The sequence below is a fragment of the Sturnus vulgaris genome, chromosome 24 (genome assembly GCF_052056855.1).
Source record: "Sturnus vulgaris isolate bStuVul1 chromosome 24, bStuVul1.hap1, whole genome shotgun sequence".
Lineage (NCBI taxonomy): Eukaryota > Metazoa > Chordata > Aves > Passeriformes > Sturnidae > Sturnus > Sturnus vulgaris.
The window spans coordinates 5345327-5363471 of NC_142266.1; the positions used below are offsets into that span (position 1 = coordinate 5345327).

General features: G+C 56.9%; 1 protein-coding gene across 1 annotated transcript; it reads right to left on the minus strand.

Annotated features, from left to right (window-relative positions):
* Nucleotides 1-900: 900 nt before the first annotated feature.
* COL9A2 (collagen type IX alpha 2 chain) lies at nucleotides 901-17896 on the minus strand. The gene is made up of 32 exons (XM_014885623.2): nucleotides 16911-17896; nucleotides 14232-14306; nucleotides 11969-12004; nucleotides 11537-11599; nucleotides 10693-10746; nucleotides 10085-10120; nucleotides 9929-9952; nucleotides 9727-9780; nucleotides 9465-9518; nucleotides 9243-9290; nucleotides 9047-9103; nucleotides 8439-8492; nucleotides 7547-7600; nucleotides 6925-6978; nucleotides 6731-6784; nucleotides 6600-6653; nucleotides 6394-6447; nucleotides 6171-6224; nucleotides 5949-6002; nucleotides 5763-5807; nucleotides 5568-5621; nucleotides 5249-5302; nucleotides 5125-5178; nucleotides 4215-4286; nucleotides 4098-4133; nucleotides 3893-3937; nucleotides 3711-3743; nucleotides 3027-3173; nucleotides 2658-2712; nucleotides 2332-2520; nucleotides 2144-2221; nucleotides 901-1622 (listed from the first exon to the last, which is right to left on the minus strand). Exons 1-32 carry the CDS (start codon nucleotides 17247-17249, stop codon nucleotides 1417-1419), a joined length of 2340 nt encoding a protein of 779 aa, XP_014741109.2. The 5' UTR covers nucleotides 17250-17896; the 3' UTR covers nucleotides 901-1416.
* Nucleotides 17897-18145: the final 249 nt, after the last annotated feature.

Below are 18145 nucleotides of genomic sequence, written 5' to 3' on the forward strand. Positions count from 1 at the left end.
GGCACTGAGGAGCTCCCGAAAATTCCCGAATCCTCCTGGATGCTCCACAGGCATCCAGAGCTTTTCCAGGGTCTGTCCTGGGAAAGTGATTTTTCCCTGCTCAGCCCCTGATCCCTCCTGGAAATGGCTTTTCCTTGCTCCAAAACCAAAACTCAGCCCTGATCTCACCTGGAAGTGAATTTTCCCTGCTCCAGGATCAAAATTCATCCCCTGATCCCTCCTGGAAATGGCTTTTCCTGCTCCAGGAATTGAACTCATCCTCTCATCCCTCCTGGAAGTGATTTTTCCCTGCTCCAGGACCAAAACTCATCTCCCAGCCTCTTCCAGCCCTTCCATGTCCATCCCAAAAGTGGGAAGGGATCAAAGGAAGGGAATTCTCCCTTTTCCCCCCCGAAGAGAAGCTGGGAGCTCAGCCCAGTCCCGGGGAATGCTCCAGCCCCTTCCAGAAGGAAAATCGCGTTTGTCGGGAATATCACAGGCTGGAAGAGCGAATTCCACGGGCTGGCAGCTCCCTCTCGTGGGGAAAAAAAAAAAAAAAAAAAAAAAAAAAAGCCCCAGGAAGAGCTGGGATGGGCCCCAGATGTGCGGCACAGCTGGAGCGGGATTCCCCGGAGGGCTTGGACAACGGGAATTCCTCGGGAATTCCAGGGAGAAGGATCGGGATGAATTCCCCTGGAGAGCGAGGCTCAGCCAGGCTGTTCCTTCCCTTCTCCCAACGGGGATTTTTTTGGGATTCTGGACAGGGTTTGATGTTTTCCAGCTGTTCCATCTCCACATTTGGGTTTCAGTCTCTCTGGAATGGCATCCAAGCTGTTTCCTTACGGGATAAAACAACTTCAACCTTCAAAAATCTGCACCCCCACCTTGCTTTGAGCCGAAGAAATCCACGCATCATTCCCGTTATTAGGAATCCAGCTTGGTTTTATTGTCCAGTTTTTCCAAAAGTTGGTGTTTGCCTCGTCATAATTACAAAACATTCCTATTTTTAATCCCTATTTTACAAAGATTTACAGCTCTGGGAGTGACCGAGTTGGAGCTGGGAATTCTCTTAAATAATCAAACCATGATTTTGGTGGGGAGGGAAGTTTCTAAAAATCACCCTTCAAAATTTAAACGTTTAAAAAAGGGATGGATAAAAAGGGAATTTCCCACGAGCTCCTTCAAACATCACAGGGTTTATAAAATTTATTCCAATTTCTCGTTTTGGGAAAGGGCACAGGGAGCAGGTTTGGAGCACCATGGACGGAAAAAGGATTTGAGGCCACCCTTTATTCCCAAATCGCCCTGGTGACACCTTCCCACCCCAAAACGAATCCGGGCATTCCCAAAAACCGGGAAAGCGCAGCTGGAAGCCGCTCCCTATGGAATTGCAGCCTCGTGGTGGCTTTGGGGATGGATTTTTCCCATGGGGAATTCTCAGTACAGGGGTCCTTTGACGCTGCCCGGCTCCGTGAGGCGAGCGGCCGCGTAAGCCGAGGCTCCCAGGCACGCAGCCGGTTCGCAAAATCCCGGGAATCCCGAGGGACCCGGTAAACCCGGCCTGCCAGCCTCGCCCGGGGAGCCCGGCAAGCCCCGCTCGCCCGCTCTGCCATCCACAGCCTGGCCAGGGACACCCGGGACACCTGCGGCAGGAATGGGAAACGGGGATTGAGGATTGGGAATGCTGGGGGGGATGGGGAGAGGGATGATGGCAGAGGGAGGAAGGGTTGGGGAGGTGGGGAAGAGGGAAGGGAGATTTGTGGGGTGAACCTGGGTGGGGTTTGTGGGATGAATATGGGAAAATTCATAGGATGAACCTGGGTGGGGTTTGTGGGATGAATATGGGAAAATTTACAGGATGAACCTGGTTTTGTGGGATGAACCTGGGTGGGTTTTTGGGATAAATCTGGAAAAATTTACAGGATGAACCTGGGCGGTTTGCAGGATAAACCTGGGAAGGTTTTATGGGATGAATCTGTGAAAGTTTATAGGATGAACCTGGGTGGGTTTGTGGGATAAGACTGCTCAGATTTTATGGGATGAACCTAGGCGGGTTTTTGGGATGAACCCGTGCAGGTTTTGTGGGATGGATCAGAAGGTCCCCGGTCACCTCGGGCTCATCACCCCAAGGTGACAAAGGCCACCTGGGGACACCTGGCCTCACCTGGGATCCCTGGAGGACCCGGCATTCCCGGGTGGCCACGACCAACTTCTCCTCGCTCGCCCTTCTCTCCTCTCTTCCCTGTGGGTACAAAAAGGAGGGAACGAATCCATGGAAAGCCCGGGTGGGAGAGGAGGGGCGGGGACAGGCAGTGCCACCCTCCCTGGGGCCACCGTGCCACCACCACGCACCTTTGGGTCCGACATTCCCGATCTGCCCGGCGGCTCCCAGGATTCCGGGGACACCTCGGGGTCCCATGGGGCCGTGGGGTCCCTGCTCACCGGGGGGTCCTGGGGGCCCGGGGGGGCCGGGGGGTCCCACGGCCCCGACCCCGCCCAGGGCGGCTCTCCTGGCACTCACGGCCACCTCTGCCAGCTGCTCTGTGGGGCAGAGAGGGGCCAGGCTGGGATCCTTGGGGTGGCACCCACGGGATCCATGGGATTAATGGGATCTATGGGATTGATGGGATCCATGGGATTAATGGGATCCATGGGATGGGGCCCCGCCCAGCCCTCACCTTGCAGCATCTTCAGCACCACGTCCACGATGTGCTGGTCCCCAGCGTCCCGGCCCTGCCAGGAAGGGAATTTCGCTCCTGATGATGTGGGATCGTGTGGGATGGTGTGGGATCATGGTGTGGGATGATGGTGTAGGATGTTGTGGGATCATGTGGGATGATGGATCGTGTGGGATGATGGTGTGGGATGGTGTAGGATGATGTGGGATGATGTAGGATCGTGTGGGATGTGGGATGGGATGGTGATGTAGGATCATGTGGGATGCTGTGGGATGATGAGGGATGCTGTGGGATCATGTGGAATGCTGTGGGATGGTGATGTAGGATCGTGTGGGATGATGAGGGATGCTGTGGGGTCGGGGTACTCACGGCTGCCCCCCTCGGGCCCGGCATTCCCGGCACTCCGCGCTCCCCCAGCAGCCCCCGCGGGCCGGGCGGGCCGGGAAAGCCCCGAATTCCCGGCGCTCCTGCATCCCCCGAGGGGCCGGGATAGCCCAGGTCTCCCTGGATGCCTTGCTGGAGGAGGGATGGAGAGAGGGGGGCGTGAGGGGCTCGGCCTGTCCTCAGCATGGGGGCTGCACCCCGAGAGCCAAAATATCCCAAAAATCACAGGCAGGGCTGGGATCCAGAGCTGGAGCCCAAAAACTGGGGCTGAATCCAGAGCTGGATCCCAAAAACTGGGACTGAATCCAGGGCTGGATCCCAAAATGGGGCTGAGGCTGAAGCCAGTGCTGGAGTCCAAAATTTTGGACTGAATCCACAGCTGGATCCCAAAAACTGGGGCTGAATCCAGAGCTGGAGCCCAAAAATTGTGACTGAATCCGGGGCTGGATCCAAAAAATTGGGGCTGAATCCAAGGGTGGATCCCAAAATGAGGCTAAGCCTGAATCCAGTGCTGAGCCTGAATCCAGGTTTAACCCCAAAGAAGAGCTGAGCCTAAATCCAAGGCTGACTGTGGTCACTGGCCCTCATCTCCAGGGAAAATATTCCCTCAGCCAGGAGGATCCAGCTGAGGATCCCACAAATCGCCCCCAAAACCCCCCCAGCACTCACCTGGCCCTTGGGTCCTGGCTCTCCTGACTCCCCCTGGGGACAGAGGACACGGAAAAGGCAGTGAGGGGACAGCAGGAATTTAGGGATGGAGCTGGGGTTTAAGGCCAGGCAGGAGAGCCCAGCATGGCAAGGGATCCCCCAGAATTGGCAGGAATGAAGAATTCCCATCTGGAAGCACCCACCTTCTCTCCCTTGAGCCCTGCCAGGCCGTGGACACCGGGATCTCCCTAAAGGAAAAGCAAGGAGAGATGGGAACATTCCCAAAGTCACCCCCCGACCCTCTGGGATCAGAGGGGAATCCATGGGGAAGGTGCCTGGAGCCAGTGTTAAACCCAGCTCTGTTAAACCCAGCTCTGTTAAACCCCTGCCACAGCCCGGGGTACTCACCACGCTGCCTTTGGGGCCGGTTTTGCCTGGAGAACCCTGGAAAAAGGAAAATGTGGGATCAGGCCAGCCCAGAGCAGCGTCCCCGAGATGCCACCCTGCTGTCCCCAGAGCTGTCACCTTGTCTCCTTTGACTCCAGGCAAGCCTTGGGGTCCTGGGATCCCTGGTGGGCCCTGCTCACCCTTTGGCCCCTGCAAACCCAAGGAATATGGGAAAAGGAGTGAGAAGAGGAAATGGAAAGAACTTTTCCCAGCAGGGAATCCTCCCCAAGGCATTGAGGTGCACGGGCAGCTCCCCATCCTTGGCTGATCCCAGAACCCCAAATCCCAGCTCAGGTTGGGGGGGACAGGGCACAGAGCCACGCCAAGGGCAGTGATCTTCCAGGGATGGATTCCTATCCCCAGGAAAAGCACCAATTTTTTTTTTTTTCTGTTTTTCCAGCACAGGGAAGCTCTGGAGAGGGGCTGGGCGACCTGCTGGGATGGGAGGAAATTCCTGTCCCAGCTGGGGCTGCAGCCCCAGCGTGGTGCCATTAATCCCTGAGCTGTTCCCTAATCCCTCAGCAGCAGGACAGGCCTGGGACTGAGCCCAGGATCAGAGGGGGAGTCTGGCTGTGCCCTGCCCCCCATCCCAGGGCTGAGCGTGTCCCCTGTCCCAGCCTGGATTTGGGGACAATTCAGAGCAATTCCCATGTCCCAGCCTGGATTTGGGGACAATTCAGAGCAATTCCCGTGTCCCAGCCTGGATTTGGGGACAATTCAGAGCAATTCCCGTGTCCCAGAGTGGCTTTGGGGACAATTCAGAGCAATTCCCGTGTCCCAGCCTGGATTTGGGGACAACTCAGAGCAATTCCCATGTCCCAGAGTGGCTTTGGGGACAACTCAGAGTATCCCCCGTGTCCCCAGCCTGGATTTGGGGACAACTCAGAGCATTCCCTGTGTCCCAGCCCGGTTTTGGGGACAACTCCGAGCGTGTCCCGTGTCCCAGAGTGGCTTTGGGGACAACTCACCAGCTTTGGGGACAACTCACCGCTCTGCCCTGCTCCCCGGGGGGACCCACGAGGCCACGCTCGCCCCTGTCACCCTGCGGGAAGGAGCGGAGTCAGGGCCATCCCCCGTGGCACTGCCACACCCCAGCGGTGTCCCCAACTCACCTTCAGCCCGGGGACACCCTGCGGGCCCTGCTCACCCCGGGGTCCGGGCTCGCCCTAAAAAAAAAAAACGGGAAAGAAAAGCCCACAAAAGATGGGATTGAGCGGCACCGTGTGCTCCGTGTCCTTCCCCAGGGAGGGGTGGCCCTGTCCTTGTCACCACTGCCGGGTGGTGACAGTCACAGTGATCCCGGGGATTCCCAGGAGGGAAAAAAAAAAAAAAAGTCAAAATTTTGCTTTGAGCTTGCAGGAAAAAAGGAAAAGAGAGAAATCAAAGCCGAGAGTGTCCCCGAGAGGGACACGGGGACATCTCGGTACTTACAAGGTGCCCTGGGGCACCGGTGACACCGGGGTGGCCCCGAGGACCCGCTTCACCCTGTGAAGGGAGGGACAGGAGGGTCAGCGGGGACAGGCAGGGGACAGGGAGGGGACAAGGGAGGGGACAACGCGGGGGACAATTGGGGGGGACAGGGAGGGGACAAGAGCCGCGGGGTGGATGCTCAGAGGTGTCACCCACCTTGTCACCTGGGCCACCTTTGCTTCCCGGCTGGCCCGGCAATCCCTAAGGAAACAAAGCCGGGATCAAGCCCTGGGCACAGCTCAGTGTCCCCACAGGGTGTCACCCCCGGGCACAGCTCAGTGTCCCCTGGGTCCTGTCCCTGTCACCCCTCAGGGGACAGGCTGGGGGTGTCCCTGCACTCACAGCTTGTCCCCGGTGTCCTGGCGTTCCCGGGCGTCCTGCCTGTCCTGTGCCACCCTGCGGGGGACAGAGGGGGTGTCAGCAGGAATGGGGTGCCCACAGGTGGGCACGGGACCCCTGCCCAAGGTGGGGACGCTGCCCTTGTCCCCGTGGCCAGGAGCTGCCGTGCCAAGGGACGTCGTTCCCTTTGCCATTCCCGTTGTCCCCAGTGCCACCTCCTCTCACCTTCACCCCGGGGATCCCTGGGGTGCCATCCTTGCCATCGATGCCCGGGAGACCCTGGAAAGGGGGAAGAGTCGCTCATGTGACACCTCAAAGGCTCGTGGTGGGGACAAAAAAAATTGTGGGAAGGGAAAGGAACATTCCAGGCTGTGCTGGTGGGGACAAGGACACGCCCAAGGGTGGCACGGCCAGGGACAAGGAGCCAGGTGCCACCAGCTGTACTCACATTCTCCCCCTTGGGGCCGATGTCACCCTGGGGTCCCCTGATGCCACGGCTACCCTAGAGCAGGAGGGGACAGTGTCAGTGTCCTGCTGGTGCAGGGGACAGAGTTGGGACAGGGGGGGAGATGTCCCCAAGGGAGCAGAGCCCACCGTGGGGACGGTGCCAAGCTGGGAAAAACGGGACGCTGGCACTGTGGGGGTGTCACCTACCAGCTCTCCCTTGTCACCAGGGTCCCCAGGTGGTCCCTTGGGGCCTTCCCTGCCCTGGAGGAGAGAGGACAACAAGGATTGAGCAGGGGAAGGTGGGAGCCCAGGGCGGGCAGGGCTGAGGGGGCACCCACCGGCCTCCCCGCTGCTCCAACGCTCCCAACCATGCCCTTGTAGCCAGCAGGACCCTGCAGAGAGAGCACGGAGAGGTCAATTCCCGTCCCAACACATCCCTGAATGGCCCAGGGTGGGATGGATGTGGCTGGGAGTGATTTCTGTGGATCTGGAGCCCTGATCCCACAGCCAGGGGATGCCACCCCACACTCACCGTCTCACCCTTGGGTCCTGCCATGCCGGGGTAGCCCCTGAGACCCTGAGGTCCCTGCAGGGAAAGAAACCACAGCCAGGTTAGCTGGAAAAAAAAAAAACAAAAAACCCAGAGCAGCCCAGGGGGAAGCAGCAATTACAGCAAAACCCAACCCAGCTTTGCCAAACACGAGGAATTGCAGCCCCTCCTAATTCCAGAGCCCCCCAGCAGGTGCTTTTCCAGCTGTCAGTTCCATAACTCCAGCCTGGAGCCACTTCCCTGGCCCAGAGCTCTTGGCTTCAAAGCAGTTTTGCCCTTTCCTGGCGTGGAGGGCTCAGCCCAGTAATTGTTTTTCCATCTTCAAAGTGCTCCGAGAATTCCAGAGGATTTAATTCCCCCCCGGGGCAAGGGGGACTCAGGGGGCAGCAGGGATTTATCCCGAATTATCCCTGGTGCCCATGGAGCTCTCCAGGGGGAGAGGTGGCCGGGGGAGGGATGGGATGAAGGCTTTGCTCCAATCCCAGTGCTGGCAGCGGGGACAGGCCCGTGTCACCTCCCTGGTGTGTGGGGACAAGGACAAGGAGGCCACCCCCAGTTCCTGCAGCACTTGGGGGACAGAGGAAAAGAGGAATCAAGGATTTACCGGAGGGCCTGGCACTCCTTGTTCTCCAGAGGCACCAACGTCCCCCTTGGGGCCCTGGGAATGGAGAGAAAAGGGAATGTTGGAGGGACAGGGGGGACAGAGCACCCTGGGGACACCACAGCCCTCACCTGGCACCCGAGAGGGGATGGGCACAGGTGGCCCTGCCCAGGAAGCCACCGTGGGAAGGCCACCCTGGCCTCCCATTCCCACATTTCCCATTTCCCTCTTTCCTCCTTTCTTCTTTTCCCTTCCCAAAAATCCTTCCCTGAGTCCAGCCCCACAGGGAGAGCCACACCTGGATCCTGCTGGGATCCTGGTAGGATCTGGGTGGGATCTGGCTGGGATCCTGCTGGGATCCTGATCCTACTGAGATACTGTTGAGATTCAGCTGGGATCTAGCTGAGATCTGGTTGGGATCTGGGATCTGCTGGGATCCTACTGGGATTTGGCTGGGATCCTGCTGGGATCTGGGATCTGCTGGGATCCTGATGAGATCCTGCTGGGATCTCTCTGGGATCTGCTGGGATTCTGCTGGGATCCACTGGGATCCTACTGAGATACTGCTGAGATTCTTCTGGGATCTGGGATCTGTCTGGGATCTCTCTGGGATCCTGTTGGGATCTGGGATCTGTCTGGGATCCTGTTGGGATCTGGGATCCACTGGGATCCTACTGAGATACTGCTGAGATTCTTCTGGGATCTGGGATCTGTCTGGGATCTCTCTGGGATCCTGTTGGGATCTGGGATCTGTCTGGGATCTGTCTGGGATCTGGGATCCACTGGGATCCTACTGAGATACTGCTGAGATTCTTCTGGGATCTGGGATCTGTCTGGGATCTGTCTGGGATCCTGTTGGGATCTGGGATCCACTGGGATCCTGATGAACACTCACCACCTCTCCCTGCTTGCCGGGCTCTCCGAGGGCTCCGGGGCGGCCTCTGTGTCCCTGAGTGAGGGGGGAGAGGAAATCCGTGAGGAAAATCCTTGGCAAAGCTGCCAGGGCTGGTGGTGGCCCCATCCCGGTGGCCACGTCCCACTGAGCCACCCTGCCACCACATCCCACCCTGGGGTGCCCCGTGGGGACGTGGGGAGACTCAAAATCCCACTGGGGACACTGGGAGGAGCCCAAAATCCCACAGGTGACATTGGGGAGGTTCAGAATCCCACTGGGGACATCGAGGGGGGCTCAGAATCCCACTGGGGACATTGAGGGGGACTCAGAATCCCACTGGGAACATCGAGGGGGGTTCAGAATTCCACAGGTGACCTTGGGGAGGTTCAGAGTCCCACAGGTGACATCCTGAGCTGGGGTTGGGGCTTTGGCACAGGGTGCCACCCCCCAGGGGACACACGGGGACCTTTCCCACAGCACCTTTTCCTCCAGACCTCCCTGTCCTGGTGCTCCAGAGATTCCAGGGGAGGATCCTTCACTCCACCACATCCTGCAGGTGACAATTCCCATTTTTTTCCCCCCCCATGGCAGCTCTGGGATTTCCTTACCTTCAATCCCTGCAGTCCCTGGGGGCCCTTGGGACCCGGGGGGCAGCTGGTGGGGCACTGGGAGGAGAGGAAGGACAAGGATGAGTTGGGAATGAGCTGGAGAAGCTTGGGAAGAGGGGGAGGGAGGGGTCCTGCTCCCGGTGGGACACAGGGGACACCCCGGTCACAGCAGGGGACAAAGTCCTGGAGGTCTCACCAGGAAATCAGCGCTGCCTTCCAGCCCCTGGAGGTGTCCCGGGAGGCCCTGCAGGGATGGAAACCATCAGCATCCCATGGTTTTACTCCAGGATGGATTTACAGGAGCAGGGAGCAAGGGATGGGGTGGGAGGTGTGAGCCAGAGCCTGAATTCCAGCCCAAATTCCCAGGATGAGCCTTGGGGAAGTTTCTCCCTCCTGGAAGGGGCTGGGAGATACTCACAGGTTTCCCTGGAGGACCTGGGGGACCCCTGGGGCCGTCGGGTCCGGGGTCACCCTAGGAAAGAAAACCAGGAAAGGAGAATTTGGGATGGGGAGGAGAGGAGAGCCAGGATGTCCCAGCAGGAATGGGGACATGCCCAGCGTGGTGGCACCACGGGAATCTCCATTCCCACATTTCAGGATCATCCCTGGTTATCCCAGGAGCCCTGAAGGGCGAAGAAACGGGAGGAGAGGATTTTCTGTGTCCCCTCCTGTCCCCTCACCTTGGGTCCCAGCACTCCGATCTCCCCTGGAAGTCCAACCTGGCCTGGAAGCCCCTTAGGGAGAGAAGGGAGAGAAATTCCTGGAATGACAGAGGTCCCATCCTGATCCCTCCCCCTCTGGGGGTGCTGGGGTTTGAGCCCCTCCTGCACAATTCCCAGCAGGATCCCAGGCCACCCATCCCAACCCCAGCGTGGCACTTACGGGGGGTCCTGGCAGCGAAGGACCCTGCAGCAAAAATAAAACCAAAATTGCTTCAAATTCCCCAAATCCCCCAAGGAGGGCGATTCCCACCCAGGATGGAGCAGGGAGGGATTTGGGGGGGGTCCCACCCCACCCATGGGAGCAGCAGATACTCACAGGGAGCCCTGGTGGCCCCGGGAGTCCGGGCTGGCCCTGCCGGGACACAAGAGGAGAGTCAGGAGCTGGAAAAGGAGGAGCTGCTCCAATTCCCCCTGCCTGGATGCAGCCTCGGGGCCAAAAACTCCATCAGGAAATTCCTGCATCCATGGATCCCTTCCAGAGAGGTGGGGATGGTGCCAGGATGGGGAAGGGAAGGGAAAGGGGGAGCCTGGAAAGGTGGGAAATTGGGAAGGTGGGATCCTGGGAATGTGGGAGCCTGAGAATGTGGGGAATTGGAAAGGTGGGAATTTGGGAATGTGGGAGTCTGGGAATGTGGAATCCTGAGAAGGTGGGAACTTGGAAAAGTGGGAATTCGGGAAAGTGAGAGCCTGTGAAAGTGGGATCCTGGGAATGTGGGAAATTGGAAAGGTGGAAATTTGGGAATTTGGAAAGGTGGGAATTTAAGAAGGTGAGATCCTGGGAAGGTGGGAATCTGTGAATGTGGAATCCTAGGAAGGTGGGAATTTGGAAAAGTGAGATCCTGGGTAGTTGGGAGCCTGAGAAGGTGGGAAATCAGGAATGTGGGAATTTGGGAATGAGGGAGCCCAGAGCTGCCCCTCACTCACTTTAATTCCTGGCCTGCCAATGGGTCCTGGCTCCCCTTTCGCTCCCGTCAGGCCCTGCAAGGGAACAGAGCCAGGGAATTATTCCCACCCCTCCTGCTCCCCTGCCAGGAATTTCTGCTGGGCTGAATCCATCAGGAGGGGCCAAGGGTGGAATTCCATGGCACAGGGAACGTCCAGGGCACCTCCAGCCCAGGCAGGGACATCTGATCCCGGATTTATCCCAGGGATGGGGCAGGAACCCACCCAAAGCTCCCCAGGCACCCATCACACAGCCCTGGGACCCCACCCAGGGCACCTGGGACAGGCAGGGGGAGGTGGCAGCTCTGTCCCCTCCCTGCCACCACCTCTGCCAGGCTGGGCCAGGGAGGGGACAGCGCCAAAGCCACCGGGGCCACCTCAAGGGGGACACGGAAGTGGGGACAGCGGGGGAAATTGCTTCAGGTTTATTCTGGAGGGAACAGGAGGAGATCTGCTGGGATCCCAAAGGGGGGAAGAAGCAATTCCCAAACTCTTGGGATTCCCAAGGTGGGAAGGGGTGGAAGAAGCAATTCCCAAGCTCTTTTGAAATTCCAAAGATGAGAAAGGGTGGCAGAAGCAATTCCCAAGCTCTTTTGGGGTTCCCAAGGTGGGAAGGGGTGGCAGAAGCTCTCCTTGAGCTCTGCTGGGATCCCAAAGGTGGAAAAAGGTGGCAAAAGCTCTTCCCAAACTCATTTGGGATTCCCAAGGTGCTTCCAGCTCCTGCTCAGAGGGATTCGGGCCCGTTTTGAGGCGGGACAGGCAGAGGGGAGAGGAGGAGTTTGCTGTGACCCCGCTGTGACCCTGGGGGACAGGGGACAGCTCTCACATCAATGCCCGGCTTCCCCGGGGGTCCGTCCACACCGGGGGCTCCAGGCTCGCCCTTGACACCCTGGAAAAGAGGGAAGGGGGGTCAGGGTGGGATGAGCCCCTCTGGGATTTGGGGTCAGGGTGGGATGAGCCCCTCTGGGATTTGGGGTCAGGGTGGGATGAGCGGGGTCAGGGTGGGATGAGCCCCTCTGGAATTTGAGGTTGGGTTGGGATGAGCCCCTCTGGAATTTGGGATTGGGTTGGGATGAACGGGGTCAGGGTGGGATGAGCCCCTCTGGAATTTGGGGTCAGGGTGGGATGAGCCCCTCTGGAATTTGGGGTCAGGGTGGGATGAGCGGGGTCAGGGTGGGATGAGCCCCTCTGGAATTTGAGGTTGGGTTGGGATGAGCCCCTCTGGAATTTGGGGTCTGGGGTAGGGTTGGGTACTCACCGGGGACCCGGGGACTCCAGCGGGGCCTTTGTCACCCTGGGGAAAGGGACAGGGATCAGTCACCCCACAGAGCCCGTCTGTGACCCCACAGAGCCCATCCTGTCACCCCCCAGATCCCGTCTGTCAGTCACCCCACAGAGCCCATCCTGTCACCCCACAGAGCCCGTCCTGGGCCATCGGGGTCCCTGTGCCACCCCAAAGACAGGAGGGACCCTGGGCCCCATAGGGAGGGCAGGATGGGGCTGGGTTTGTGGGGGATTTATTGGGGTTTGTGGGGGATTTATTGGGGTTTGTGGGGGATTTATTGGGGTTTGTGAAGTGGGGTTTTGTGAAGGATTTATTGGGGTTTTGTGAGGGTTGAGCTGGGGTTTGTGAGAGGGAATTGGTGAAGGATGTATTAGGGTTTTGTTAGGGCTGTGCTGGTGGTTTTTTTTTGGGGGGGGGGGTTGAGGGTTTTGAGAGCATTTTACTGGGGTTTGTGAAGGGTTGAGCTGGACTTGATGAGGTTGAGCTGGGCTTTGTAAAGTGGGATTTTGTGAGGGCTGTTCTGGGGATTCCAAAGCGCTGTAGCTGCCCTGGGTATAAAAAAACCACTAAAATAACACTAAAATAACACTAAAATAACATAAAATAACATAAAATAACATAAAATAACACTAAAATAACACCACATCCTGCACTTTCTGCTGCCTCACAGGGCTGCCCTCTGTTCCAGCCCCCCGTGGGGGATCCAGAGCCACAATCCCCCCCAAAATCCCTCTGTAGGAACCCCCTGGGGTGTCACTGTCCCCACTGGGGTGGTCCCTGCCCCGACCCCTCCGAGCATCCTCCCCTGCATCCCCACCCGCCCCCCCCAAAAAAATAAAAAAAATAAAAAAAATAAAAAACCCCACCCCAGACCCCAATTCCCGAGGTGTGGATTTGGGGTGCAGCATCCGTGCAGGGATTTTGCTGTCAGCCAGCAGAGCTGGGGCTGCTCTGTCTGCCCCAAAGCACAGCGGGAATGTCGGGAAGGGGAAGGATTTGGGCAGGAAATTTGGGCACACGGATTGTGTGGGGAACAGAAAAGTCTCTGAATGTAAAATGTGGAGAAGGGATGGAAATGATGGCAATTTTGATATAGAAGAAAAGAATTGATGAACCAGTCTGACTGGGGAACTGGAAAGCAAAAGGTGAGTGAGTTGGAAGGGGATTTTATGACTTAGTGTGTTCCAGTTTAAGTGAGAAGTTATTTTTCAGTTTTCTTGCAGTGGAGAATTCTGAGATCTTTTCTCTCCTTGCAACATTGGCTTTCCTGTCTGTGAAAATCTTTTTGCTTGGTAAAAACTAGAAAGCAAAGGGTGAGTTGGAAGGGAATTTTATGACTTAAAGCAAAGGATAAATCCACCTCAAACAAAAATGTTTTTACCAAGCAAAAAGATTTTCACAGACAGGAAAGCCAATGTTGCAAGGAGAGAAAAGATCTCAGAATTCTCCACTGCAAGAAAACTGAAAAATAACTTCTCACTTAAACTGGAACACACTGACCTTTTGTGACTGGAAAACAGAAACATGGATATGGTGATGTTGGCAGTTAGGACAGGCTATAGGTAACAGTAAAATATTGATTGGCTGTCATGTATTGAGATGCTCTGCCATGAAAAGTCAATAATGCATTGGAACCAGAACTGAGAGGTTTCAGGTGAACCCACAGCTGAGGCTGACAGGTGTGGGCTGGGCTCTGTCACCCACGACCCCTGAATTGCTGCATCACTGGGATACAATAAACACCATTTTAAATAACAAATAAATCGCTGTTTCATCTGGATACAATAAACACCATTTTAAATTATAAATAAATCGCTGGATCATTGGGATTCAATAAATACCATTTTAAATAATAAATAAATTGTGGGATCATTTGGATTCAACGAACACCATTTCAAATAATAAGTTGCTATATCGTTTAGATTCAATAAACACCATTTTAAATAATACATAAATTGCTGGATCATTTGGATTGAATGAACAGCATTTCAAATAATAAATAAATTGTGGGATCATTGGGCTACAATAAACACCATTTTAAAGAATAAATAAATTCCTGCATCATTTAGATTCAATAAACACCATTTCAAACAATAAATTTCCGAGCCCCACATCCCTCATTTTTGTCTCTGGCTCTGGGACGAGCAGGGAGCTGCACCCCCCGGCCCCGTGCCCCTCACAATGTCCCTTTTGTGCCGCGTGTCCCCTCCCTCCCCCCGGGCTCCTGGGCACTCACATCGATGCCATCAGCTCCTGGCACTCCTGGGGGACCGGGGGGCCCTGGCGGGCCAGGCTCTCCTGGCGGCCCTCGCTGTGGGAACAGGGATGGGATCCAGCTCAGAGGAGTTTGGGGACAGCCGGGGATGTGCCCGGAACGCGGGGAGCTGGGATGGAGCAGAGCCCCAGGGCTCGGAGCTCTGCCCCTCATCCCCCGGCAGGGATGGGGAAATCCGGGATAATTCCTCGCCCTGGCACCTCCAGCCCCATCCCCTGCCCAGTTTTTATCCCTGTTCTGGTGTCCATGGGGTGATGGCAGCGGTTTTACCCCTCCTCCTTCTTTCCCTGGTTCCCAAGGATCTCCTGCCCCCAATGGAGCAGGATCTCCATGGAATCACATTTTTACCCCTCCTTCCTCCTTCCCTGGTGTCCAAGAGTTTCCTGCCCCCATGGAGCAGAATCTCCATAGGACAAAATTTTTCCCCCATTTCTGCTCCTCTTTCCCCGGTGTCCAAGGATTTCCTGCCCCAATGGAGCAGGATCTCCATGGAATTACATTTTTACCCCATTTTTGCTCCCTCTTTCCGTGGTGTCCAAGAGTTTCTTGCCCCCATGGAGCAGGATCTCCACAGGACAAAATTTTTACCCCAGTTTTGCTCCATCTTTCCCCCGTGTCCAAGAATTTCCTGCCCCAACAGAGCAGGATCTCCATGGAATTACATTTTCCCCCCATTTCTGCTCCTCTTTCCCAGTGTCCAAGGATCTCCTGCCCCAACAGAGCAGGATCTACATGAAATTACATTTTTCCCCCATCTCTGTTTCCTCTTTCCCCGGTGTCCAAGAATTTCCTGCCCCAACAGAGCAGGATCTCCACGGAATTACATTTTTACCCCGTTTTTTCTCCGTCTTTCCCCAGTATCCAAGGATCTCCTGCCCCCATAGAGTGGGATCTCCATGGAATCCCATTTTTCCCCCATTTTTGCTCCCTGCCTGGATGGAGCAGGATCTCCAAGCATTTCTCCCCCCATCTCTGTCCCCCCTTCCCTGCCCCACAGAGCAGCGTGTCCATGGGGTGACAGCAGCGCTTCCAAAGACCCCTTTTATCTCAGAGCGGGATTTCTGGCAGGATTTAGGTGCCCCAAAAGCCCAGGATGAGGTGGGGACCCCCAGCCCCTCCGTGTGGGCTCTCCCTGGGCTGGGCTGGCTCCGCTCCCGGGCTCTGGACAAAAGCTCCATTCAGGGAAGCTCCCGGAGCCCAGACCTGGCTTTGAGGTTTGCACAGGACTCGGCAAAGAAACCTCTGTTATCCTGACAGGGAGTTCAGGGGGAAAAGATTCCAGTCCTGGAGACTGGAGCCCTGCTGTTCCTGGAAATGGGGAGCAGAGTCCTGCAGCTCCTCCAGCCTCCCAGGCTGGATTAATTCTAAAAATAAATATAAATATAAGGAATAAATGGAGGAATGAATGTAAATCTGTAGGGAGGGGAGGTGCTGCTGGTTCCCGTACACGACAGGAGAGCCCCAGCTCCACCTTGGATCAATCCCTGAGCTGGGGAGGGAGCGAGTCCCCATCCCTGGGATCGCCCCTGAATGGCACCTTTGTGCTGCTCCAGGAGCGAATTCCAAAGGGTTCCTTGTTCCTGAAATTCCCACATCCCCCTTGCTCTGCCCCCCTGCCCCCACAAACCCGTGAGGATCCCGGGGGGGGGGGGTTAGGGAGGATTTGTCCCCCACTTTCCAACAGGCAGCTCAGGAACCACATGGAAAAAATTCCCAAAACCTCTAAAATCTGATTTATTTTTTTTTTTTTTCAGTTGTAAGTTAAGGAGAGCTTTTCCAGGTGGAATCCCACTGCCTGCCCCTCTCCAGGGCTCTCCTTCCCTTTTTCCACATCCATTTTCTCCTTGCCCTGGGTGAGTCTGGAGAGTCCCCAGGGACCCCTCGCCCCGCTCAGAGCCCCCCCCCCCCAGCCCTGCTCAGTCCAGATCTGCAGCACATCCCAAGAAAAGAAGGAGCAAAATTCCCAGAAAATCCAGCGGGAAAAACAGAGCCCCCCACTGCTGTTCCAGGGAGAAAATCAAACTAAACTTGTTTAGCCAACAATTCCCGAATTTCCAAGCCCGCATTTCCCGCACGGAGAGGTCTGTGGGGCTGGGGCTGTTCCCGCCCTCCCAGGGGGACATTCCTGGGAAAAGCAAGGAAATGAAAAACCCAAAAGTGCTCAGCACTGCGAGGGAGCGGGGATGGGGAATGTCCTTTCTTCATCCCCTCTCCTTCCCTTCTCTATCCCCTCTCCTTCCCTTCTTCATCCCTTCTCCATCCTCGCTCCATCTCCTCTCTATCCCCTCTCCCCTTTCCTTCTCCATCCCTTCTTCACATCTCTTCTGTTTCCCCTCTCCATCCTCTCTCTATCCCATTCCATCCCCTTTCCCACCCCTCTCCATCCATTCTTCATCCCCTCTTCATCCTCTCTCCATCCCCTCTTAATTTCCTCTCCATCCCATTCCATCCCCTCTCTATCCCTTCTTCATCCCCTTTCCAACCCCTCTCCATCTCCTCTCAATCCCTTCTTCATCCTCTCTCCATCCCTTCTCAATTCCCTCTCCATCCCCTTTCCATCCCCTCTCTATCTCCTCTCCATCCCATTCCATCCCATTCCATCCCGTTCCAGCCCGGGGCGGGATGGAGCTCGGCACTCACGAGCTGTGCCAGGCAGAGGCAGCAGGTTTGGAGCAGGAGCCAGAGCTGCGACACGAGGGTGGCACGGGCCATGGCGAGCGGGGCTGGCACCGAGCGCGGCTGGCACCGAGCGCCGACTCGCAGAGCTCCGGGACACCGGGGGAGGAGGAGGAGCGGGAGGAGGAGGAGGAGGAGGAGGAAGGGGCTCATTAATATGGAGCAGAGGGATGAGGGCAGGTCCCCGCCCCTCCCAGGTGAGCCCGTGGGCTGGATGGGGCCGGCCAGAGGGTTTGGCACGGTGGGGACAGGAATCGTCATGACGGGGACAGGATTTGGCAGGATGGGGACAGGATTTGGCATTAGGGGACAGGATTTGGCAGGATGGGGACGGGATTTGGCACGTGGGGACAGAATTTGTCATGACGAGGACAGAATTTGGCACAATGGTGACAGAATTTGGCACGATGGGACAGGATTTGGGACAGGATTTGGGCTGGGACAGGACGGGGATGAGCTCGGGAGCCGCTGCTGGGGACAGCCCGGCCCAGGGTGTCCCAGGGGTGTCCCCGTGGTGTCCCCATCGCGGTGCCACCCCAGTGCCACCCACACGGCCTGAGATGGGGGCGGCACTGGGAACCAGTTCCTGCCACCCCAGGGAGGCTCCTGGGGGATTCCTGCCGCAATTCCCGCCCCGTGACCCCCCCGCAGCCCCTCGGGGATGTCCCCATGTCCCCAGAGTGGCGCTGGGAGGGAAGGGGGGGGTCACAGAGGCAATTCCCATGGGGGGGATGGATGTCCCGCTCACAGCCCCGTTCCCATTCCCATCCGATCCCGACCCCCATTCCCAGTTCCCTTTCCTAACCCCAGTTCCCGTTCCCACTTCCCTTTCCCATTCCCAGTTCCCTTTCCTATTCCTATCCCCATTCCCAGTTCCCTTTCCCATTCCCAGTTCCAGTTCCCGTTCCCGTTCCTATTCCCAATTCCCTTTCCCATCCCCAGTTCCCTTTCCTATTCCTATCCCCATCCCCAGTTCCCATTCCCAATTCCCTTTCCCATCCCCATTTCCCATTCCCAGTTCCCTTTCCCATCCCCAATTCCCATTCCCAGTTCCCTTTCCCATCCCCAGTTCCCGTTCCTATTCCCAATTCCCTTTCCCATCCCCAGTTCCGGTTCCCATTCCCAGTTCCCATCCCCATTCCCAGTTCCCGTTCCCGCTCCTATTCCCAGTTCCAGTTCCCAGTTCCCACCTTCCCCGG